The 21525-nt window shown below is 41.4% G+C and overlaps 1 protein-coding gene across 4 annotated transcripts in view; it reads right to left on the bottom strand.

Moving 5' to 3' along the window:
- dok5.L (docking protein 5 L homeolog) overlaps positions 1-18014 on the bottom strand; it is a 142475-nt gene extending 124461 nt beyond the window's left edge. The window contains exon 1 of one of the 4 annotated variants that reach the window (XM_018234947.2): positions 17640-18014. In XM_018234947.2, coding sequence (XP_018090436.1) covers positions 17640-17705 — 66 coding nt within the window. In that variant the 5' untranslated portion in view covers positions 17706-18014. Of the gene's footprint in view, positions 1-4333; positions 4733-17639 lie in introns of those variants that run through there. The other 3 variants (XM_041576507.1, XM_041576505.1, XM_041576504.1) reach the window with 3 other exon arrangements.
- Positions 18015-21525: the final 3511 nt, after the last annotated feature.

Below are 21525 nucleotides of genomic sequence, written 5' to 3'. Positions count from 1 at the left end.
ATGTGATGAGATCATGTGCATGGCACAACACAATGATGTCAGTGCACAACCTTGGGTGCCGCCATCTTGGCTCAGAAGCGAATCGCTCCACAATGGAGCACTCCGGACACCTACCGGGACAGCCCCTCAGTTAGGGAACCACTTCCAAAGGCCACTAAGAGCAACCACTATATGGAAGAGTATCCATGAGACTTCTTGCTATTGCAATTTAATGATAGAGGGTAGTCTCCTTGGGCTGTAATTATAAGGACCGCCTTGGAGTATAAAGGCCTATGTTATGCCAGTTTTGGTGAAAGTCTTTCTTTCCAAAGTGCAAAAGACTAAGGAGACTATCAATGGAGGATACAATTGTATTATAATAATATGAAGGATACAATTTATTAAAGGAGACATAAACCCTCCATAACAGTGTTGTTCTGCCCAAATGATGACAGACTAACAATTACAGCATTCTCCAGCATAAAAGCAAAGGGTAATGGCATTGATCCGCAACCAGTGGATCGCCAGCAACATGTTGCTCCCCAATCCCTTGGTTGTTGCTCCCAGTGGAGGTGCTTATTTTGGAATTCTTGGTTTGAAATCAAGTTTTAGTTGCATAAAAAACAGGTCTATTGTCAAACAGAGCCTTCTATAGGCTGCCAATTAACATAGGGGTTACTATCAGTAAATGACATTTCATAATTGGCACCCCAGGAAAATTTTTGGATGCTTATGTAGCTCTCCAGTTTTTTTACATTTGAATGTGGCTCATGGGTAAAAAAGAAAAAAAAAAAAGGTTGGTGGTCCCTGGATTGGGTCTGTACTCAACACTACTGCCCAAATCTAGGTCCCCCAGTGGTGGCCCAACTGATGCAACAGGATCCTCCAAGGAGAATCTTTACTTACTGTATTTGCTTGGGTTCATATGATCAAGACATTAAACATTTTAATTTATATAAGGGGTGGTTCACCACCTTCAACTAAGTATGGTATTGAATGGCCATCTTATAAGTAGCCTTCATTATTTATTTATTATAGTTCTCTTATGATTTGCCTTCTTCTGACTCTTAAAAGGGAATCCCCAACCCCATCTAAACACAAATGCTCTGTAAGGCTACAAATGTATTGTTATTGCCACTCTTTTTATTCCTCTTTCTATTCAGTCCTCTCCTATTCATATTCCAGGCTCTCATTCAAATCAGTGAATGGTTGCTAGGGTAGTTTGGACGCTAGCAACCAGATGCTGAAATTTCAAACTGAAGAGCTGCTGAATGAAAACTCAAAAAACACAAATAAAAACCATTTGCAAATTGTCTCAGAATCTCTCTCTACGTCACACTAAGGGACAGATTTTTCAAGGGTTGAATTGAAAATTCGAATTTTCAAATTCTGTGGATGGTCAAAATGTCAAATTAGACAAGGGAATTTTAATTAGATTTTCCAGATTTATCATACTCTGGCACTTATAAGAACTCAAATTTGACTATTCGCAACCTAAAATCTGCCGAATTGCCGTTTAAGTCAATGGGAGACATCCAGGGATGAATTCTGAGTGGTTTGCAGCTGTCCTGACATTTGAGTTTTTTTCGAGGAAAAACTCGAATCAATTAGATTTGAATTCGAGTTTTCGGGTCGATTACATTCAGTTTATAAGAACTCGCATGAATTCGAAATTCGACCTTTGATAATTGTAATTGAAAGCTGAACAATCCCATTAAGTCTGTGACCCTAAACAACGCTCTGGGTTACGCAGAAATGTCAGCTTTTAGGAAGGTTTACTCGCCCTTTACTGAACACAGAATGGTGCCCGCATTTTGCTGCAGCCCATACTTCTATGTCAGCACTTTTCCATTAATATAAACTAAATGAGTTATTCCATTAAATCGTTCTGTTTCTTCCGGCTTTGGGATCTTATCCACACCATAATTTAGTTAAAAGCAATGCAGCAAAAGCTCAATGCAGGAAAAAAAAAAAAACAGGCCGACCAATTTGTTCCTACAGTGTTATTAGTGGTTAGCAAATGTTTTCTGTATCCTTCAAACTTTTCAGAATATATTACAATGTAAATGTAAAAATAGTGTTTTTTTTTTTTTTGCAATACAATTTTCCATAAAGTTTGTTAATGGTCATATAACAAGGAGACCACTTATTCTGGCAAAGTCTGTAGTTACAAATGAAAGTTTGTCCTGGCTGGGATACCCGTGTCAATTAGTCACCAGTTAGCTACCGACAAACTTCTGATTAGCCACTAGTGGTTACTAGATTGGAACAAACCATTGCCAGGTCACATTCTGGCACAGATCTTATCATCAAGAAGTTTTGCCCTGCTTTATGGCAGCTGAGATTCTAGCTATCTGTATAACAGAGCATTCTGTCCCAGTGGCTGCACAGATCCTATCTGATCCCCATTGTAAGCAACAGTCCTGTCCTGTTTTATGGCTGAGATTCTAGCTATCTGTATAACAGAGCATTCTGTCCCAGTGGCTGCACAGATCCTATCTGATCCCCATTGTAAGCAACAGTCCTGTCCTGCTTTATGGCTGAGATTCTAGCTATCTGTATAACAGAGCATTCTGTCCCAGTGGCTGCACTCATCCTATCTGATCCCCATTGTAAGCAGCAGTCCTGTCCTGCTTTATGGCTGAAAGTCTAGCTATCTGTATAACAGAGCATTCTGTCCCAGTGGCTGCACAGATCCTATCTGATCCCCATTGTAAGCAGCAGTCCTGTCCTGCTTTATGGCAGCTGAGATTCTAGCTATCTGTATAACAGAGCATTCTGTCCCAGTGGCTGCACAGATCCTATCTGATCCCCATTGTAAGCAGCAGTCCTGTCCTGCTTTATGGCTGAGATTCTAGCTATCTGTATAACAAAGCATTCTGTCCCAGTGGCTGCACAGATCCTATCTGATCCCCAGTCCTGCCCTGCTTTATGGCTGAGATTTCAGCTAACTTTATATAGAAGCATTCAGACTGCAGAGGTCCAAGATCGTAACTGAAACTGTTTACATCAATGTAGACAAACAACTCTGCAGTAGTTTTAAAACCTACAATGTTAACATAAATCAATATGCTTAGCATTAAAAAAAATCCTCTGTTTTAATTAAAATTAGAAAAAATTTTTTTTAAAAAAAAGTAGGCGAATGGAATTTGAGTTTTTGTTAACAAGGTAACAAACTCTGCACAGTGAAGAATACCGTTATTCAGAATACTCAGAACCCATTTCAATATAAGGGATCTATCTGTAAATTGAAAATCATACCTTAAATCTACATCTTAGTTGGCATCAAGTTTTTTGTTTTTCATTACAGAGAAAAAGGAAATCATTTTTACAAATGTGAATAAAGTGAAGAAAATGGAGTGTATGGGAGATGGTTTTCCGGTCATTCTGAGCTTTCTGGATAACTGGCTTCCAGATAACGGATCCCATATCTGTAGTGTATTACAGAATCCAGCTCATAGAGGGTTAATGTATTAACATAGTTATAGTTTGTCCTAACTCCAAGCTTACTATAAAGGGCTGCTTTATTTAATAGAACATCATAAACACGAGCATAAAAGGAAAATAATTACAGTAAAGCACCCTGTTATTACACCCCCACAACCATTAGATGATGGAATAGGTATTACGTGATGTAGACTCTGATACTCCCTCTAGTCAAAAAAAAAAGGAATAGTTCACCTCTTATCATACCAATCAGATAAATCCTACTGCATGAAATTGAGGAGAAACCATGCTGTGTTGAGGTGTAGAATCCAGAGTTATCCCCTAATGATATTTAAGGCTATATTCTCTCTCGCTATTAATCAGACAGCAAACAATTGCTTTAGGGAGAACAGCAGGTGCATTTATGGGGTTAGCGAGGGAACGAAGACACAAATTAGTAGAGACTTCATTGAATATCTGACAGCTTCTGCGTCCTTCTTAAGAAAGCACTTTACCTGCAGCTGATCCATCATGCAGACATACAATATCCCCTCGGCAAGTCTATAGCACAACGTGTAAGAGCCTTAGACGCCAGACAGAAAGACAGAGGAGAGATTACCTACGGACCTGAGGTTTCATATGAACAGGCAAATTGGGTGGACTCTACGTGTGAGCTCTTTAAGCTATTAAACAACCCATTGTCTCTGTTTCTCCTTCTGGAGAAGTATCAGCGCTTGGGAAAGCCAAGAGAAGCAACAGAGATCTTTCCCCATGAGTTCAGTTAATACAGAGATAAATCAACCCTGGCAAGACACAACCAAGCGTCTTACCCAAGAAGAGCAGTCATCACTCATAGGAAAGAGAATAATACTTAAAATATATAAAGAAGAAGAGGAGGAAGAAGAGGAAGAAGAAGAAGAAGACTTACACCAAGACGCCTGCTCCTGATCTTGACATAACCCTGCTTCACAATGTCATTAAAATTGGAACCCATCTCCGGGACCGGCAGACGAAGTCAGCGGAGTGAGGGAGAAGAGGAAAGTTGAAGAGAATAAAATAAGCCCCAAGAGGTGAGAAGGTGAAGAAGGCACATCAGCATGCCCAGCTGCCTGTTAATCCACTTTTGAAGAGAAAGTGAGAGCTGCACTGAAAGAAGGAATCTAAGTAAGGAGGAGAGAGCAGGAGCAGCATCAGCTGACAGTTTGAGTTGGCTGCACGCTGGAATATACCATTCAGAGGAGAGATGCTTTAATGCAGGGGTAGACGCTTCCCAGGGAGAAGAGGCCGACCCACTGTGCACAAGCAGCAAGTAGTGTGTGTGTGTGTGTGTTTGTATAGTGCACTGGGAAGAGCAAACACTCCCTACAAACACACAAAGCAAACAAGCCTGTTGTATCTTTAGAAAGGTCACCTTAAAACATTTCTAGCTTTTTACAGCCGTAGGAATAAATGTAGATACCATCAACCCCCCTCCCCCTGTATTTCTTTCACTCCTAAGCTGGCCATACACGGGCCGATAAAAGCTGCTGACAGGTCGAGTCGGCAGCTTATTGGGGCCCTCTGATCGGCTTTCCCAAACAGATGTCGATCAGGCAGGGCTAAAAATCCGACCGCCTGTACTCCTGCATTATGATCCGCCCTAGGGCCCACGATTGGATCAGTCCGATATTGCCCACCTGAGCGGATCTCTCGGTGTATGGCCAACTTTACACCTATAGCTGATCAGATGCAATAGAAATCCGTGCAATCATCCAGCGTTCTTACTGCTCCCCTAAAACAGTAGTACAGGTACGGGATCCGTTATACAGAAAATTATAGGAATTCTCCCACAGACTCCATGTTATTCAAATAATTAATTTTTTTTTCTCTGTAATAATAAAAACAGTAGCTTGAGCTTGATCCCAACTAAGATATAATTAAACCTTATTGGAAGCAAAACCAGCCTATTGGGTTTATTTAATGTTTACATGATTTTCTAGTAGAATTAAGGTTTGAAGATCCACATTACAGAAAGACCCATTATCTGGGAAACCCCAAACATCCTGGATAAGAGGTCCCCCATCATTTTATTTCTATTGATTACCTCTCGGTGGAACAAGAGGCTTGTGGGTGTCTCTTAAGTGCCCAATATTTGTTGTTTTTTTTGGGGGGGGGCTTGTAATAACAAATGTACCCAAGTATCATTTTACTGTATCTCACCCACATCCCCAAAATCCTTGGAAGACTACAGTATTGTGTTCTATCTGATGCTGAAAAAAGGGTCACTGTGATTCCAAACCTCCAGCCACAATACCGTCTGCCTTTGTAATATAATTAGCACCCGCTCCCTCGAAGGGATAAAAAAAAGTTGAGACTCACCTTGAACGCAATATAATCTGCAAAGTGCAAAATTTAGAGGTAAATCAACTTTTTTACCTATAATGCAGCATTTTCTCATTGAGGTTAATTAAACGGGTGGTTCGCCATGAAGTTAATTTTAACTATATAGAATGACCAATTCTAAGCTAAATGATTTGCCCTTTTCTCCAGACTCTTCCAGCATTCAAATGGGGTTCACGGACTCCATCTAAAATGTTCTAAAACCAAAAGCTACATATTTAGTTACTTTTATTTAGGGATGCACCGAATCCAGGATTCGGTTCGGGATTCTGCCAGGATTCGGCCTTTTTCAGCAGGATTCAGATTCGCCGAATCCTTCTGCCCGGCCAAACCGAATCCGAAACGCAATTTGCATATGCAAATTAAGGGCAGGGAGGGAAATCGCGTGACTTTTGCCACAAAACAAGGAAGTAAAAAAAGGTTTTCCCATTCCCCCCTAATTAGTATATGCAAATTAGGGTCCGGATTCAGTTCGGTATTCGGCCGAATCTTTCGCAAAGGATTCGGGGGTTCGGCCGAATCCAAAATACTGGATTCGGTGCATTCCTATTTGTATTACTCAACTTTCTTTTCAGGCCTCTCCTATTCATATTCCAGTCTCTTATTGAAATCCCTGCATAGTTGCTAGGGTCATTTAGACCCTAGCAACTAGATTTTGCAAACTGGAGACCTGAACTAAATAACTAAAAAAAAAAAAAAACACACAATAAAAAAAAATGAAAAACAATTGCAAATTGTCTCAGAATATCGATTTCTACATCATTCTAAGTCAACTCAAAGGTGAGCAACCCCTTTAATCACAATCTAAGCAACCCTTTCCGTATTTTGAACATAATGCACCAGTTGCACCTATTGACAAATCACACAGACTTTACTGCTTCTTCTTACTGCAGCTCTTTGCAAATGTTATTTCTGCAAATATATATATATATATATATATATATATATATATATATATATATATATATTATATATATATATATATACACACATACATATACACACAGTATATTGTGTAACATTAGGGACGTTTAACCCATAACCCGCCAGCTGTAGAAGTACCGCTCCCAAAACCCACCGACAAAAGAGCGGCTGCAGCGTTACAGGTTTATAATCTCTATAATCTCTAATTACACTGTTTTACTGCATCTGTCTGGATGTTTAGACAGAGAAGTAAATGCTGAAATTTGCTGTATTTTCATTGACGTTTTTCCATAAATGTTTAATCTTGTCTGACACCAGCATGCATGTTACAGCTAGATAAAGAGGCCTATTTTTTTTTTTTCTGCAAAATGGAACAGAGTTGTAAAGGTGCATATCTGGGACCTTAATAAATATGCATCTCATAACCTCTGCCTGGAAATATACAAGGGACATATAAATCTCCTTCCCTTAGCAATAATGCTCATCAGTTAAATATATATTTATTAAGGTAAGAGTCTGTGCCGGAATCATGTTTATAAAGAACCAATATTTGTTTATTATAGTGAGATGAAAAAACAGATTCAGAGGAAATGTTTTAAAAAAAATTTTGGGATCTGAAAATGTGCCCAAGCACCCCTTAGCTCATAAAGTTACAGACCCCTGATATAGTTCCAGGGATACCCACTCACTCCAAATCTCCCCCTAACTGGCCTTCAGACTGGGCCCCTTAGCTCATAACAAGGTTACAGATATATAGAAACATTGGGGTAACAGTCACCCTGCTATAGTTCCAGGGGTACCCAGAGTACAAATAAGCACTCACCCCAAATCTCACACTAACTGGCCTTCAGGCTGGGTCCCCTTAGCTCATAACAAGGTTACAGATATATAGAAACATTGGGGTAACAGTCACCCTGCTATAGTTCCAGGGGTACCCAGGGCACAAATAAGCACTCACCCGAAATCTCCCCCTAACTGGCCTTCAGGCTGGGTCCCCTTAGCTCATAACAAGGTTACAGATATATAGAAACATTGGGGGTAACAGTCACCCTGCTATAGTTCCAGGGGTACCCAGGGCACAAATAAGCACTCACCCCAAATCTCTCCCTAACTGGCCTTCAGAATGAGCCCCCTTAGCTCATAACAAGGTTACAGATATATAGAAACATTGGGGTAACAGTCACCCTGCTATAGTTCCAGGGGTACCCAGGGCACGAATAAGCACTCACCCCAAATCTCCCCCTAACTGGCCTTCAGACTGAGCCCCCTTAGCTCATAACAAGGTTACAGATATATAGAAATCATCAAATAACCCACTTCTGTCTACAAGGTTGGGCAGATCCAATATTATGCACCATTTAGGGGCAAACCCCAATACTGAATTATCTAGTGAATTATTAATATCAGTAGTCTGCTTCTATCCCCTCCCTACGCTGACAATCACATTGTTCCTTTTCCATTGCTCTTTTCTGCTCACATTGTAAAGCAACACACATCAGCTTTCATGCTCTGGCAGAAGTGCGGGGCGTTTGGAGCTCCCTGATGACTAAGGGAAGGGAGGGGGTGCAGTGCAAAAGCCAACGCAGGATTTATTAGCTACATTTCTTCAGAATTTATGAAGCCCTGCACCGGGGGCTGACAACTTCTGGCCTCGAGAACTACAAACAGGCCAGATTTGTGAGATTTCCGTAACCAATAAATCACGGCTCGCTTAGGGGAAGCTTCATTAGCACTTGGACAATATAGTTACTGAATGCAAGGGTAAGTGGCATGTCCAGAACTGAGCCGCTCTGTCTGTGCATGATGGGCACTGAACTGCCAACGTTCTCATCTTCATTCATTTGTATAGTCTTCCCATGGGTGAAAAGGTGAACACACTCTGGCTTAAATAGCAGCAAAAACAGATACAACAACATTAAATGAAAATGCACTGGGTACACTGGGACCTTGTGCTCAAGCAACAGTTGGGAGGAGCAACACTGTTCTGTTAACTTCAATATGATTAGGACCTGCCAAGTGAATTCTTTGTTGACATCTATAGGTTCCAGGGCAAGTGCCCTCAAACCCCAAGATAGAATCATCCTCATGGAGTGCTTCAAAAACAGTCACAGGTAGGTCAACACTGGTAAAATAATGTTTCTTCCAACTTGCCCTTTTGTAGCCTTCTTGCCAAACAGGTGTTTTCTTGCCTTCATCTTTCCCTACCATCGCCACCTTGCGTTTATGTTATTCATCTTGGCCTACTATCTCGATCTTGGTCTTGCTACTTCCATCATTTTGCCCTAATGTATCTTTATTATGTTACTGTCTCTATCTTGCACTACTTTCTCCACCATCTTGCCCTACATCATCATCTTTTCCTTGTCCAACTTTCTTCATCTTGCCCACAGTTACCATCTTGCTTCTACTGTCTCCATCGTGCCCTTACTGTCTCCATCTTGCCCTGTCATCTAGCATGCCCTACTGTCACCATCATACACTACTATCTCCAACTTGCTACCTATCTTATATTGCCCTCTTGCTATATTTTGTACCAGCTACATCATCTTTCCCTTGTCCTACTTTATCCATCTTGCCCACAGTTACCATCTTGCCCTACTGTCTCCACCTTGTTACCTACATTTCTCTTATATTACCCTCTTGCTCTTATGTACCAGCTACCATACACAGTCTTCCTAACTATAATGGCTGAAGCTCAGGGACCAGGTCTAACCCCCCCCCACACACACACACATTAGAAGTTGTATTTTGTATGTTAATTATATTGTCAACATGAAAGGCTTCAGGCGAAATCAGGATGCTATTTATGACTGGTATAAAGGCAGCTCACTTTTTCCATCAGTTTCCAAACACCACCAGTGACTTTGACTCATTTTAAACCTCAGGGCATATGGGCTATGTCAATAACATGTATTCCCAGGTTCCATAGCACATTGCGTGTACATGAGAGCAGCCCCCATTGTCTGGAATTGCTGCAAAAAAGTAAAAGAAAAAAAGTCTCTTACTTAAAGAGAAACTATCCTGTTTCAGATCATAGCACTGAACATCTCATAACAAACACCCCAAGGTGAAATGAAAACAGACACCAGTCTAGTGCTACCAAACCCCATTTCTGTAGGGAAATGAGAGCAGAGCAGTCAGTAACCCTTCCAACACTTTCCTGTTGTCTCTGTCATTATATATTAGGTACCTATCTAGTGCTACCAATCCCTATTTCTGTAGGGAAATGAGAGCAGAGCAGACAGTAACCCTTCCAACACTTTCCTCTTGTCTCTCTCCTTATATATTAGGTACCTATCTAGTGTTACCAATCCCTATTTCTGTAGGGAAATGAGAGCAGAGCAGACAGTAACCCTTCCAACACTTTCCTCTTGTCTCTGTCCTTATATATTAGGTACCTATCTAGTGTTACCAATCCCTATTTCTGTAGGGAAATAAGAACAGAGCAGACAGTAACCCTTCCAACACTTTCCTCTTGTCTCTCTCCTTATATATTAGGCACCTATCTAGTGCTACCAATCCCTATTTCTGTAGGGAAATGAGAGCAGACAGTAACCCTTCCAACACTTTCCTCTTGTCTCTCTCCTTATATATTAGGCACCTATCTAGTGCTACCAATCCCTATTTCTATATAATGGGACCCTGCAGCAGAGTAGTTGCAGGTGAGATGTTAAGAAAAGGAGAGGATCCAATAGTAGAATTAAAAAGGGTGAATTTGAATAAATATTGGTAAAACGGGTCAACCTCTTGACATTTTAGGGGCCTGAAAAGTAATTCGCTGTTGGGCCCAGTAATAACTAGTTACACCACTGGGTCACACCTGATTAGCCTCCATACGGATTTATTAATTTGTGCAGTTTCCCCTCACTTTATTAGTTAGACAAAGTCAGTTAATGATGGGACGTTATTATGGCACAGGTATCATCTTCGTCAGCAGAAATTAAGTGGAATCTGCCTCCAGTCTTTTAAATGTGACAACAGCTTTGGCTTGTGATGGGTTTAAAGTTTGGTTCATTATCAGACTGTTATTTCAAGTGTCTGACTGATAAATGACTATTTCCATAATGTGCCTAATCACGGCGATGATAAAGGAGGCGAATCGCTTCCAATGCAAAAAGAAATGGTTATCACAAAGAAAAGTTTGAGAGAGAGAGAGAAGGAGAGCGTCTTCGGCATTTGTCTTCATTAAATGACTTTAGTGCCGAGCGCGTCACATTCGCATGGAAGGCTGAAAAATGGAGAGAGATTATTAACGGACTACAATGAGACGTGTGGGGGAAATTAACTGAGGGCAGAAATCGGGGGAAAAAAAATCTGTCTTTGTAATTGGAAATATGGAAAATACTCAGCGGCTGGACTGCCAAGTGACTGATGAATTGTGATGGGCGAATGTTTTCGCCTTGTTTCGCAGCAGAAATGACGCCCATAGACTTGTATGGCGGCGTGCGTCAAAAAAAACGACACGCATCAAAAAAATTGCTGCCCATAGACTTTAATGGACATTTTGCAGGCAGCAAATTTTTGGAGAAATGAAATGGGTCAAAGTCACCAATCCCTATGAAAAGGAAAGTGCAGAGATTGGTGTATCTATGGTAATGCTGTGTACAATAAGCCCCATTAATGGGGTAGTATGTTATAGAATGGTCATTTCAAAGCAACTTTTCAATTGGTCTTCATTATTTATTTATTTTAAATTTCCCTTCTTCTGACTCTTTCCAGCTTTCAAACTGACCCCCATCTAAAAACAAATGCTCTACAAGGCTACACATTTATTGTTAGTGCTACATTTTAGTCGCTTATTCAAATCAATGCATGGTTGCTAGGATAATTTGGACCCTAGCAACCAGATGGCTGAAAATGCAAACTGGAGAGCTGCTGAATAAAAAGCTAAATAACTCTAAAACCACAAATAATAAAAAATGAAAACCAATTTCAAATTGTCTCCGAATATCACGCTCTACATCATACTAAAAACTAACTCAAAAGGTGAAGAACCCCCTTAATTCAGAGGCTCATTTAGTGGGATAGATTGGAATACTTTTTTACATTTTTGGGGGAGGAGCAAGATGTGGATTGGACTAAAACACTGATGGAAGCTTACAAGGGAGGAGCAGGGAGTCCATAACTCAAGCAATGGGCTGGAGTAGAATATTCATGATCATTTACAAGGAGGAGGGGAAGAAGTCTGTGACTCAGTCAGTGGGTGGGACTAGAAAACTCTGATGGCAGTTTACAGGGGATGGGGTAGGGATTTGTAATTTAACAGTTTACCAGTGAACCTTTTAGAATTAAAGTGAAACACCCCCCCTCCTCCGAAAAAGTTATTACTTTGCACTATATTTCCTCTCTAGGGATTTTTTCGCCTTGTTTCGCCGCAAAAATGACGCCCATAGACTTGTATGGCGGCTGGCGTTTTTATAGTTATATTATTTCCCTACTTCCAACTCTTTCCAGCTTTTCAACTGACCCCACCTAAAAAACAAATGCTCCGTAAGGCTACACATTTATTATTATTGCTACTTTTTATTACTCGTCTGTCTAGCCAGGTCTCTCCTATTCCTATTCCAGTTTCTTAATCAAAACCAGTGCATGGTTGCTAGGATAATTTGGACCCTAGCAACCAGATTGCTGAAACTACGGACTGGAGAACTGTTTTATAAAAAGCTAAAAACCACAAATAATAAAAACCAACTGCAAATTATCACTCTTTATATCATACTAAAAGTTAATTTAAAGGTGAACAACCCCATTAGTCTGCTACAGTTTTTTAAACCAAGGTCATTTATAAGAGGGGTGCTAATCGCACCCCTTATTGCTAATTCACTATGTACTTCTTTACTTAGCTCTCTGCACCACTCGCTGGATTAAAAATGAGTAAATGGTGCAGTGGCGGGTCCAGGGTAGCCCTTTTCATTGCATTTGCCACTATTCCCTAACTTCCATGTGTAAACAAGGGAACAATAGACTGTAGGTAGGTTATGGGATTGAAAACACCTACTTACCTGCCCCAGTCTATTCTTCAAGGAGCACAAAAACCTGAACCCTTGGTGCAAACGTGCAAAACACAGAGCAGATTTCTGCCAGTTTTTTCCCCACTGTGCACACTGCCCGGCACATTGTTTATGGCCTAATTGTCCATAAAAATAAAAAATGTTTAATTACCTCCTAAAATGTTTACATTTTTTTCCAACCATTTTCAAGTTTTCTAAATCTTTTCACGTTTTTTGGGATGCAGGGGACTACGGAAGAGCACTGGGGCCAGCAAAAAAAAAATTATGGTGAATTATGACTTTTAAAAGTCATAATTATGACTTTAAATCTCATAATTATAACTTTAAATCTCATAATTATGACTTTAAAAAGTCGAAATTATGATTTTTCATAATTATGAGATTTAAAAGTCATAATTATGAGATTTAAAGTCATAATTATGAGATTTAAAGTTATAATTATGACTTTTAAAAGTCATAATTCACCATAATTTATTTATTTTTTGCTGGCCCCAGTGCTCTTCCATAGGGGACAAACTGCTCATGTAAAATAATAAATTAAAGGTGTATTATAAGACCAATGTATTTTTTTAAAAAAAGTATATCATTTATTAACCAAACAGAATTCTTAAAAGCTGGCCGGCCAGGAAACACAATAAATAATCAGTAAAATTACATAAAAACAATTATCAAGTTACTCCAGGTGGGTAGGGATGGGCGAATTTGACCCGTTTCACCAAAAATTCACTGCCGGCGAAATGTAGCCGACGCCCATTAATGTCTACGGGCATCAAAAAAATTTTGTGGCGCGGCGAAATCGTTTTGACGCGCATCTTTTTGACGCACGCCGCCATACAAGTCTATGGGCGTCATTTTTGAGGCGAAACAAGACGAGAAAATTCACCCATTCCTACAGGTGGGTAGTCGTTCGTTTAAAGTTTAATAATACAATATATACTCCTTCGTTATGATAGGTGCTTGCCCCAGTTATCAAATAGCAAGGAAGGCTGTGAGTTAAAAGTTTTCCAACTTAGAAAAGTTATTTTGTGTTTAGGGTAGGGATGCACCGAATCCAGGATTCAGTTCAGGATTCGGCCTTTTTTAGCAGGATTCGGATTCGGTCGAATCCTTGTGCCTGGCCAAACCGAATCCTACTTTGCAGATGCAAAAAGTAAAATCAGTTTTCCCCTTCCCTCCCCTAATTTGCATATGCGGATTCGGTTCGGTATTCGGCCGAATCTTTCTTGAAGGATTCGAGGGTTCGGCCGAATCCAAAATAGTGGATTCGGTGCAGCCCTAGTTTAGGGTGTGAGTTATAGTTCTCCAATTCAGCAAATCGGTATAGGGTACTTCTCTGAATTATCGAGCTAATTTGTATAAGGCTGTAGATGAAAAACGGGTTTCCAAAGGAATTTGTTGGGGCGTCCCCTACTCCCTCTTTTTTTCCAGCGGTAAATGCCCCCCAAAATTATTGGATTTTTTGGAAACCTGTTTTTCATCTATAGCCTTACACAAATTAGCTTGATAATCCACTGAGAAAAGTACTTTGTACCTTATACCGATTTACCGAATTGGAGATCTATAACTCACACCCTAAACACAAAATAACTTTTCTTTTTTAAATTTTACTGATCTATTTGTTGTGTTTTCTGGCCGGCTGCTTGATAAATAAATTAATTCTGTTTGATAAATAAATTATATACATTGGTCTTAAAGTACACCTTTAATTTATTCTTTTGATTTTGCATTATGCTCAATAGGACCTTGAGGATTAAGGGTGTTTTAAGTTTCCTTAATGCCTCAATACCTCAAATTAGAGTTATGCAGCGGGTCGGGTACCCAGGGGGTTACCGGCAAAAACCTGCGGTACCCTGTGGGTTTGCGGGTCACTGGTCGGGCCTTCTCAATATCGATTTTTTACTCCTTTTTTCTGATCAGGTCTACTTCCGATGTCACTTCCGGTTTACAATGACAGCACTTGATGGTCAGCAGGTTGTGGGTCCGGGTTGCGGATATGGTACTTGCGGGTCGGGTAGCGGGTTCGGGTCAGATACTGGTTCTGAAAAATGGACCTGCGCAGGACTCTACCTCAAATTGGACAGGCCCGGATTTGCGGCAAGGCCGCATAGGCCCGGGCCTAGGGCGGCAAAAAATAGGGGCGGCATGCCGCCCAGCCGCATTATGGGGACGTTCGCGTCCCCGTTCAACCACACCAGCTGCGCCGGCGTTTTTTCGCCGGCGCGCTGGAAAGGCGGGCGCTAGGACCGCACGGCCGCCTGGTTGGACCGCGCGGCCTAGGGGCGTCCAGAAATTAAATCCGGCGCTGCCTTTGGATAATACCAAACAGTGTCGGACTGGCCCACTGGGATATCAGTGGGCCCCTCTCGTTTCAAACATTTGGCCTCTTTTCATGGCCTTTCCCTTTTTTTAGGCTAAATTAAAGAGAAAGGCTAAATAGATGGAATAATAGATTATAGTAAGTAAAGAAAAAGAGACTAGGAGACTAGAGGTTGAGTGAAGAGAGGAGAAAAAAAAATTAGTACTGAGAGTGGGCTCCTGGTCTAAGGTTTTTCTGGTGGGCCCCTGGTGTCCCAGTCTGACACCGAACGTTAGATCTAGAGACTCCCGTATCGACCCCGAGACATTGCTCACATGGCTGAGAGACAGATTCAGCTTTGCAAGTAAAGCCTCGCTTCTAATTAAGGAACGAGACCCTGAAATAGCTTTGGACTGAGCATTCCTCCAGCGTCATTCCCTGCACTTATTTATAACATGTGACAGCTCACTGCCAACTTTAAGACATTGAAAGCACTTTAAATCTTTAAGAGGCTACACCCAGCTCCCATCAGCTTCATGAAGACCTCAGTCTATAGACGACAGGAGAGCGCCGAGGCCTCCATTGTGCGTTATCTATTTACCGATGGGTAATCATCACAAAGAGGAAACTGAATAGGCAAATAAGAAAGAAAAATCAAACAAAAAGTAATGCAGATAAAAATGCCCCCCCCCATAATGCATCAGTTTTACCCCAAATTCTCCTTAATCAGAGACAGCGGAGTAACTATCGGGGAATTCGTCTCTGTGGGTGTGGTGGAACCGGAAGCAGAGAAAGAGTCCCATGTTACCTCACTTCCCCATCTCATACCTCCAAACATTTTGGAAATAGAAAGAGGGACAAAAAACATTTACCATGTGAACCGCGGCAACATTTTTTGGTCATGCTGTTTTTGTGGCCACCCCCCCCCCTAATTACTATGTTCATTTTACAAAATTTGGCAGTATTTGAAAGTTTATGTGTTATTACAATTTTGCTAATGAAAGTGAATTGCCCATTAAACGGCAGTTTCCCAAAGAGAAACTTAAATTGTTACAGTTGCTTCTTTGCGTATCTTAAAAATTGTTACAAAAGTATTGAAGTGCATCTGCCACATATTCTGGGCTCTCGGCCAAAAGCCAATTAAGTTAGAAACATTTTTTTTTTTCCTGGCTGTTCAGTGCAGGAGATCAAAGAGAAAGTTGGGACATTTCAGTAACAAACTCAGAACGGCAGGTTGAGCGGTCAAAATCGGGACTGTCCTGTGAAAAATGGGACATTGATCTTATCGGGAGCCCCTAGGGCCTCGTCCCCTTGGGGGGGGCATGCCAGCCCTAAAATCCTGTATCCCTAGGCCCCCAGACTTTAGCAAACCACCCAACTGTCCTGTTTTTAGAGGGACAGTCCCTCTTTTGACAGCACAACCCACAGCCCCTCATTTGTACTGGAAAGTCACGATTTCCTCGGCACTAAACAGCCAGAAAAAAAAACAATGTTTCTAACTTAATTGGCTTTTGGAAGAGCGCCCAGAACAGCCACAGCTGCAGATAAGATACTTTTGTAACAGTTTTGACATAAGCAAATAAGTAATTGTAACAATATAAGAGAACAGGTCCCTTGGGAAAAGTTAGACTTGCAGCTTAAAGGGCATTTCACCTTTATTAGTAAAACTGTAATAACTGGAAAAAAAAAAAAAAAAAAAAAAAGCGTTCAAACTTTCATAACCTGCCAAATTTTGTAAAATGAACATGGTAATTAGGGGGGGTCGCCGTGCTGGGTTCGGCAATTTTTTTGTCTCTCTTTTTATTTCCAAAATGTTGTGAGGTATGTTTGTGGCCTTCCCACAAATCTAGGCCTGGCAGGGGTAAAGCCCATGGATTCCTTTATCACATTGCAGCACACATAGCGGCTACCAGGCAACTTCTTCATCCCCTCCCACTTAATTTTCACATCATTTCTTCTTTTAAAGACAGAACCATCGAAAAAGGTTCCTCGTGCCTCACAAAACATCTCCTCCTTCTCCAGAAGCCCCTGCTGTCCTGTGCCCCCTAAACAGCACTTTCATGCATTCCTCCATCCCAACAGTCAGCCCTCTCCTTTCTAAATCTCTCAGAATCATTACATTTAGCAGCTTTGTCACCCACTTGCACCTACAGATGCCTCACTGGAACCACTTGAATTGGCATTAGTAAGAATATTACCCACACTGGCATCATTATTAACATTGTCATTAGCAAGAATATTACCCACACTTGTGTTTGGTACCTCAGTGCCCGGCTCCCCACCTCCCCCTTATTATCACAAGGTCCATATACATGGATTCAAATGATTGCTTTTTGGGGTGCTGCATAGCATCAAACTGGTCTCTGTTTTTAAAAACCTTCTCCTAAGGCTGAATCATGTGCATTATAGTGACGATCTCCTCCTGCTCTTTATTCCTGCCCACCAGCCTCCTTATACCCACAGCCCTTGCTTCTCCCTTTCAAACATTATATAAGCCAGGTCTCTTAAATGTTCCATAGAATTTATTGCCTTTGCAGTCAACAAGGGGTTAAGATGCTCTGCTCCCCCTCCCACAGCACAGTCACTACCCCTAGTCTCTGCCCCACAGCAGTGTTGCTCCCTACCTTGTCCTGTGCCGTCTCCTGCAGGGCCCCCTCTTCCACAGCCTTTGCCAGGGGGCCACAGTCCATCTCCAGTTGCTTTCTGGCATCAGCATTGCTTTTTGGCTTTTCAGCAGTTTGTTACTGTAGCTGCTCTGGGGGGACTGTCAGTGTTTGGGGAGAGTTTCCTCACCTGCAGTGTCTCTCCAAGCAGCTTCCCCTCCCCCACCCTTTTAACTCTCTCTGCTAATTATCTGCACATGAGACCTGTACTGTGTGTAACCAGTATGGCAGCTCCCTCCTCCAACACATGGCTGACTTTCTCCAAAATGTCACCACCACTCCAGCACTTTCCTTCACTTTCCCCCAATTCCCCCAGCACTCCCTCTCCTCTGAACCCTGACTGACTGCTAATAGTGATGGGCGAATTTCTCCCGCTTCACCGACAAATTCGCACATTTCCAACGAAATTCGCTAAACAGCGAAAAGTTTTCGAAAAAAAGGTGAAATTCAGACATTCACATGAAAAAATTTAGAAAATCCGACATTTTCATGGAAAAATAGCAAAAATCGGAAATTGACACCCGCGTCCAGGCTGACGCTGGCGTTAAAGTCAATGAGCGTCTGAATTTTGACTTTTCGGAAATTTCGCAGGAGATTTGCGAATTTATTCGGCAGCGGCGAAACGGGAAATTCGCCTCAAATTCATGCCGCCAATGTATTTGCTCCAGGCTCCAGTCTGTATTGGCTACAGGACTTATTCCTTTTGTTGCAATGGGGGACCTGCTCATTCCAATGGGGGGTAGTTTCAGATATGAGGGTAACTTGAGACTCGCTGCACAGACTTCCTGAAGCAGAGAATTCCAGTTGCACAAGATGCTTAATAGGTGGATTCTGACTCTGCAGGCACACTGAACTCAGGCTTCTAGTCCAACTTTCCTTCCTCCTCCTCACACCCCATGAAAGTTTCCTCCTCCACCTGGCACCTTTCTTACTCAGCCTCTTAGGGCAGAGACACACGTGGAGAATCGGGGAGATTTAGTCACCAGGGGACAAATCGCCTCTTCTTCGGGCGACTAATCTCCCTGAACTGCCCTCCCGCCGCCTAGAATCTAAATCGCCGGCGGTATGGCACTCGGAGCACTTCATTTTCCGAAGTTGCCCAAAATTGCCTCATGAGGAAACTTTGGGCGACTTCAGAAAACGAATCGATTCGTATCCCATACTGCCGGCGATTTAGATTCTAGCCGGCGGGAGGGCAGTTTGGGGAGATTCGTCGCCCGAAAAAGAGGCAATTTGTTGCCAGTGACTAAATCTCCCTCAAAATCCACGTGTCATTTCAGCAGTGGCCATTACTGTTTGGCTTGCAGCCCTCCTGCTGCTTCCCAAAAGCATCTTAGCCAATGTCCTGGACTTCTGTGCAGTGGTCATTCTCTTTGATAGAGCTAAAGCTTACAATAGGGTTCAGAGAGGATTTGTGCCACTGGGACAGAAAGCTCTGTTATACAGATAGCTAGAATCTCAGCTGCCATAAAGCAGGACAGGACTGCTGCTTCCAATGGGGATCAGATAGGATCTGTGCAGCCACTGGGACAGAATGCTCTGTTATACAGATAGCTAGAATCTCAGCTGCCATAAAGCAGGACAGGACTGCTGCTTACAATGGGGATCAGATAGGATCTGTGCAGCCACTGGGACAGAATGCTCTGTTATACAGATAGCTAGAATCTCAGCTGCCATAAAGCAGGACAGGACTGCTGCTTACAATGGGGATCAGATAGGATCTGTGCAGCCACTGGGACAGAATGTTCTGTTATATGAGTTTCTATTAAACCATTGCCAAGGCACAAATACACACTTGGTTTTTGGATTATAATGTCCCTTAATAAATATCTATTTAAACCAAAATGAAGACACGCGTTCGAATATACAATAATCAAAAATGAACCATCACACTGAGACATATAGGTAATGACATATAATTTACCTTAATGCCATGTCTTATTTTCTATACCTACAGCTGTAGCATGAGACGTCCCATAACAGAAAATGTAACAAATAAAGGATGTATAATGTAACAAGCAATAAGAAATAAAGCCCCCGGCCAGGAATGCAAATACATTATAAATAAGGATCCATTATGCACTCTCTCTCCGCTTTATCACAGGAATACGTCCGCTTCATACTGATTACTGAGAGGCTCAGGCTTCCATGTACATGTAAAGGTGAGTGAGCTCGAGGATATAGGTATTGACTCGTATGCCCACAGCTTGATTAAACCTCATTTCAGCTTCTCCACTGAGACCGGACCGGAAAGCACTAGAATTTCTATGATTGGAGAGAGAAGCTTCAGAAAGAAGAGACCTTATTTGTCATGAATCCTATTTGGCCTTGTAAAATGGAAATCCCAGATCACTTTAGTCCATAGAAAATATATATTTTTTAAGGAAAGGGGTTATTGATTGTATATGTTCAAGGAAAGGAAAAGAGTAGGAATAGGATGATGAATAAGGGGTTGTTCACCTTTGAGCTAACATTTAGGGCCCCATTTACTTAGTTCGAGTGAAGGAATAGAGGAAAAAAAGTTCGAATTTCGAATGGTCGAATATGGCTACTTCGACCATGGAATGGGCAACTTCGACCTTCGACTTCGAATCGAACTATTCGAACTAAAAATCGTTCGACCATTTCGATAGTCGAAGTACCGTCTCTTTAAAAAATTCTTCGACCCCTTAGTTCGCCACCTAAAACCTACCGAGGTCAATGTTAGCCTATGGAGAAGGTCCCCATAGGCTTCCTAACAATTTCCTAATCGAAGGAATATCCTTCGGTCGATGAATTAAAATCCTTCGAATCGTTCGACTCGAAGGATTTAATCGTTCGATCGTAGGAATAGCGCAAAATCCTTCGACTTCGATATTTGAAGTTGAAGGATTTTACTTCGACGGTCGAATATCGAGGGTTAATTAACCCTCGATATTCGACCCTAGTTAAATATGCCCCTTAGTACGATGTAGAGAGGGATATTCTGAGACAATTTGCAATTGGTTTTAGTTTTTTATCATCTGTGGTTTTTGAGTTATTGAGCTTTTTATACAGCAGCTCTCCAGTTGGCAATTTCAGCCATCTGGTTGCTAGGATCCAGATTACCCTAGCAACCATGAGAATTCCACATCTCTTCTAAGCAAAGAGAAAAAGATGATCAATGCACATTCATACATCATATGCAAATGCATGTATTTACAAAAACAGGGGTTTTTAGTTATGATCATAAAAATAAAACCCCTGTTTTTGTAAATACATGCATAGGTATTGGATTACTTATGAAACGGGACCAAGGAATGTGCATTGATGAATCCCTCCTTCTTTTTCTCTATGTTTGTAGTTAAGTTGGCCAGATCCGTAGCACTTCCATTGTATTTAAAGATATTTTTTACTTAGCCTTGGAATCCTCCCACAACCCCACTTTTTTGCATTCTCTTCTAAGCAAATGGATTTATGGGGTATTACAAGTGTGTAGCTCCTGGAACACCCAAAATATAAACTGTTCATATGCTTTTTGGCACTTTGGGGCCTGGAAACTGTCCGTAACACACATTAGGGGGCAGATTTATCAAGGGTCGAAGTGAATTCGAGGGAATTTTCGAAGTAGAAAAATTCGAAATTCGAAGTAATTTTTTTGGATACTTCGACCATCGAATAGGATACTACGACTTCGACTTCGAATTTGATTCAAAGTAAAATCGTTCGAAAAGTAGCAATATTGATAAAATTGTAACATTTGTTTTTTAGATAGGGTCAGTGACCCCCATTTAAAAGCTGGAAAGAGTCAGAAGAAGTCGGCAAAACATTCAGAAACTATAGAAAACAAATAATGAAGACCAATTGGAAAGCTGCTTAGAATTGGTCA

Source organism: Xenopus laevis, chromosome 9_10L, assembly GCF_017654675.1.
Source record: "Xenopus laevis strain J_2021 chromosome 9_10L, Xenopus_laevis_v10.1, whole genome shotgun sequence".
Taxonomy (NCBI): Eukaryota; Metazoa; Chordata; class Amphibia; order Anura; family Pipidae; genus Xenopus; species Xenopus laevis.
The sequence above is the reverse complement of the archived record's forward strand: the minus strand, read 5'-3'. Positions and strand labels throughout refer to the sequence as shown.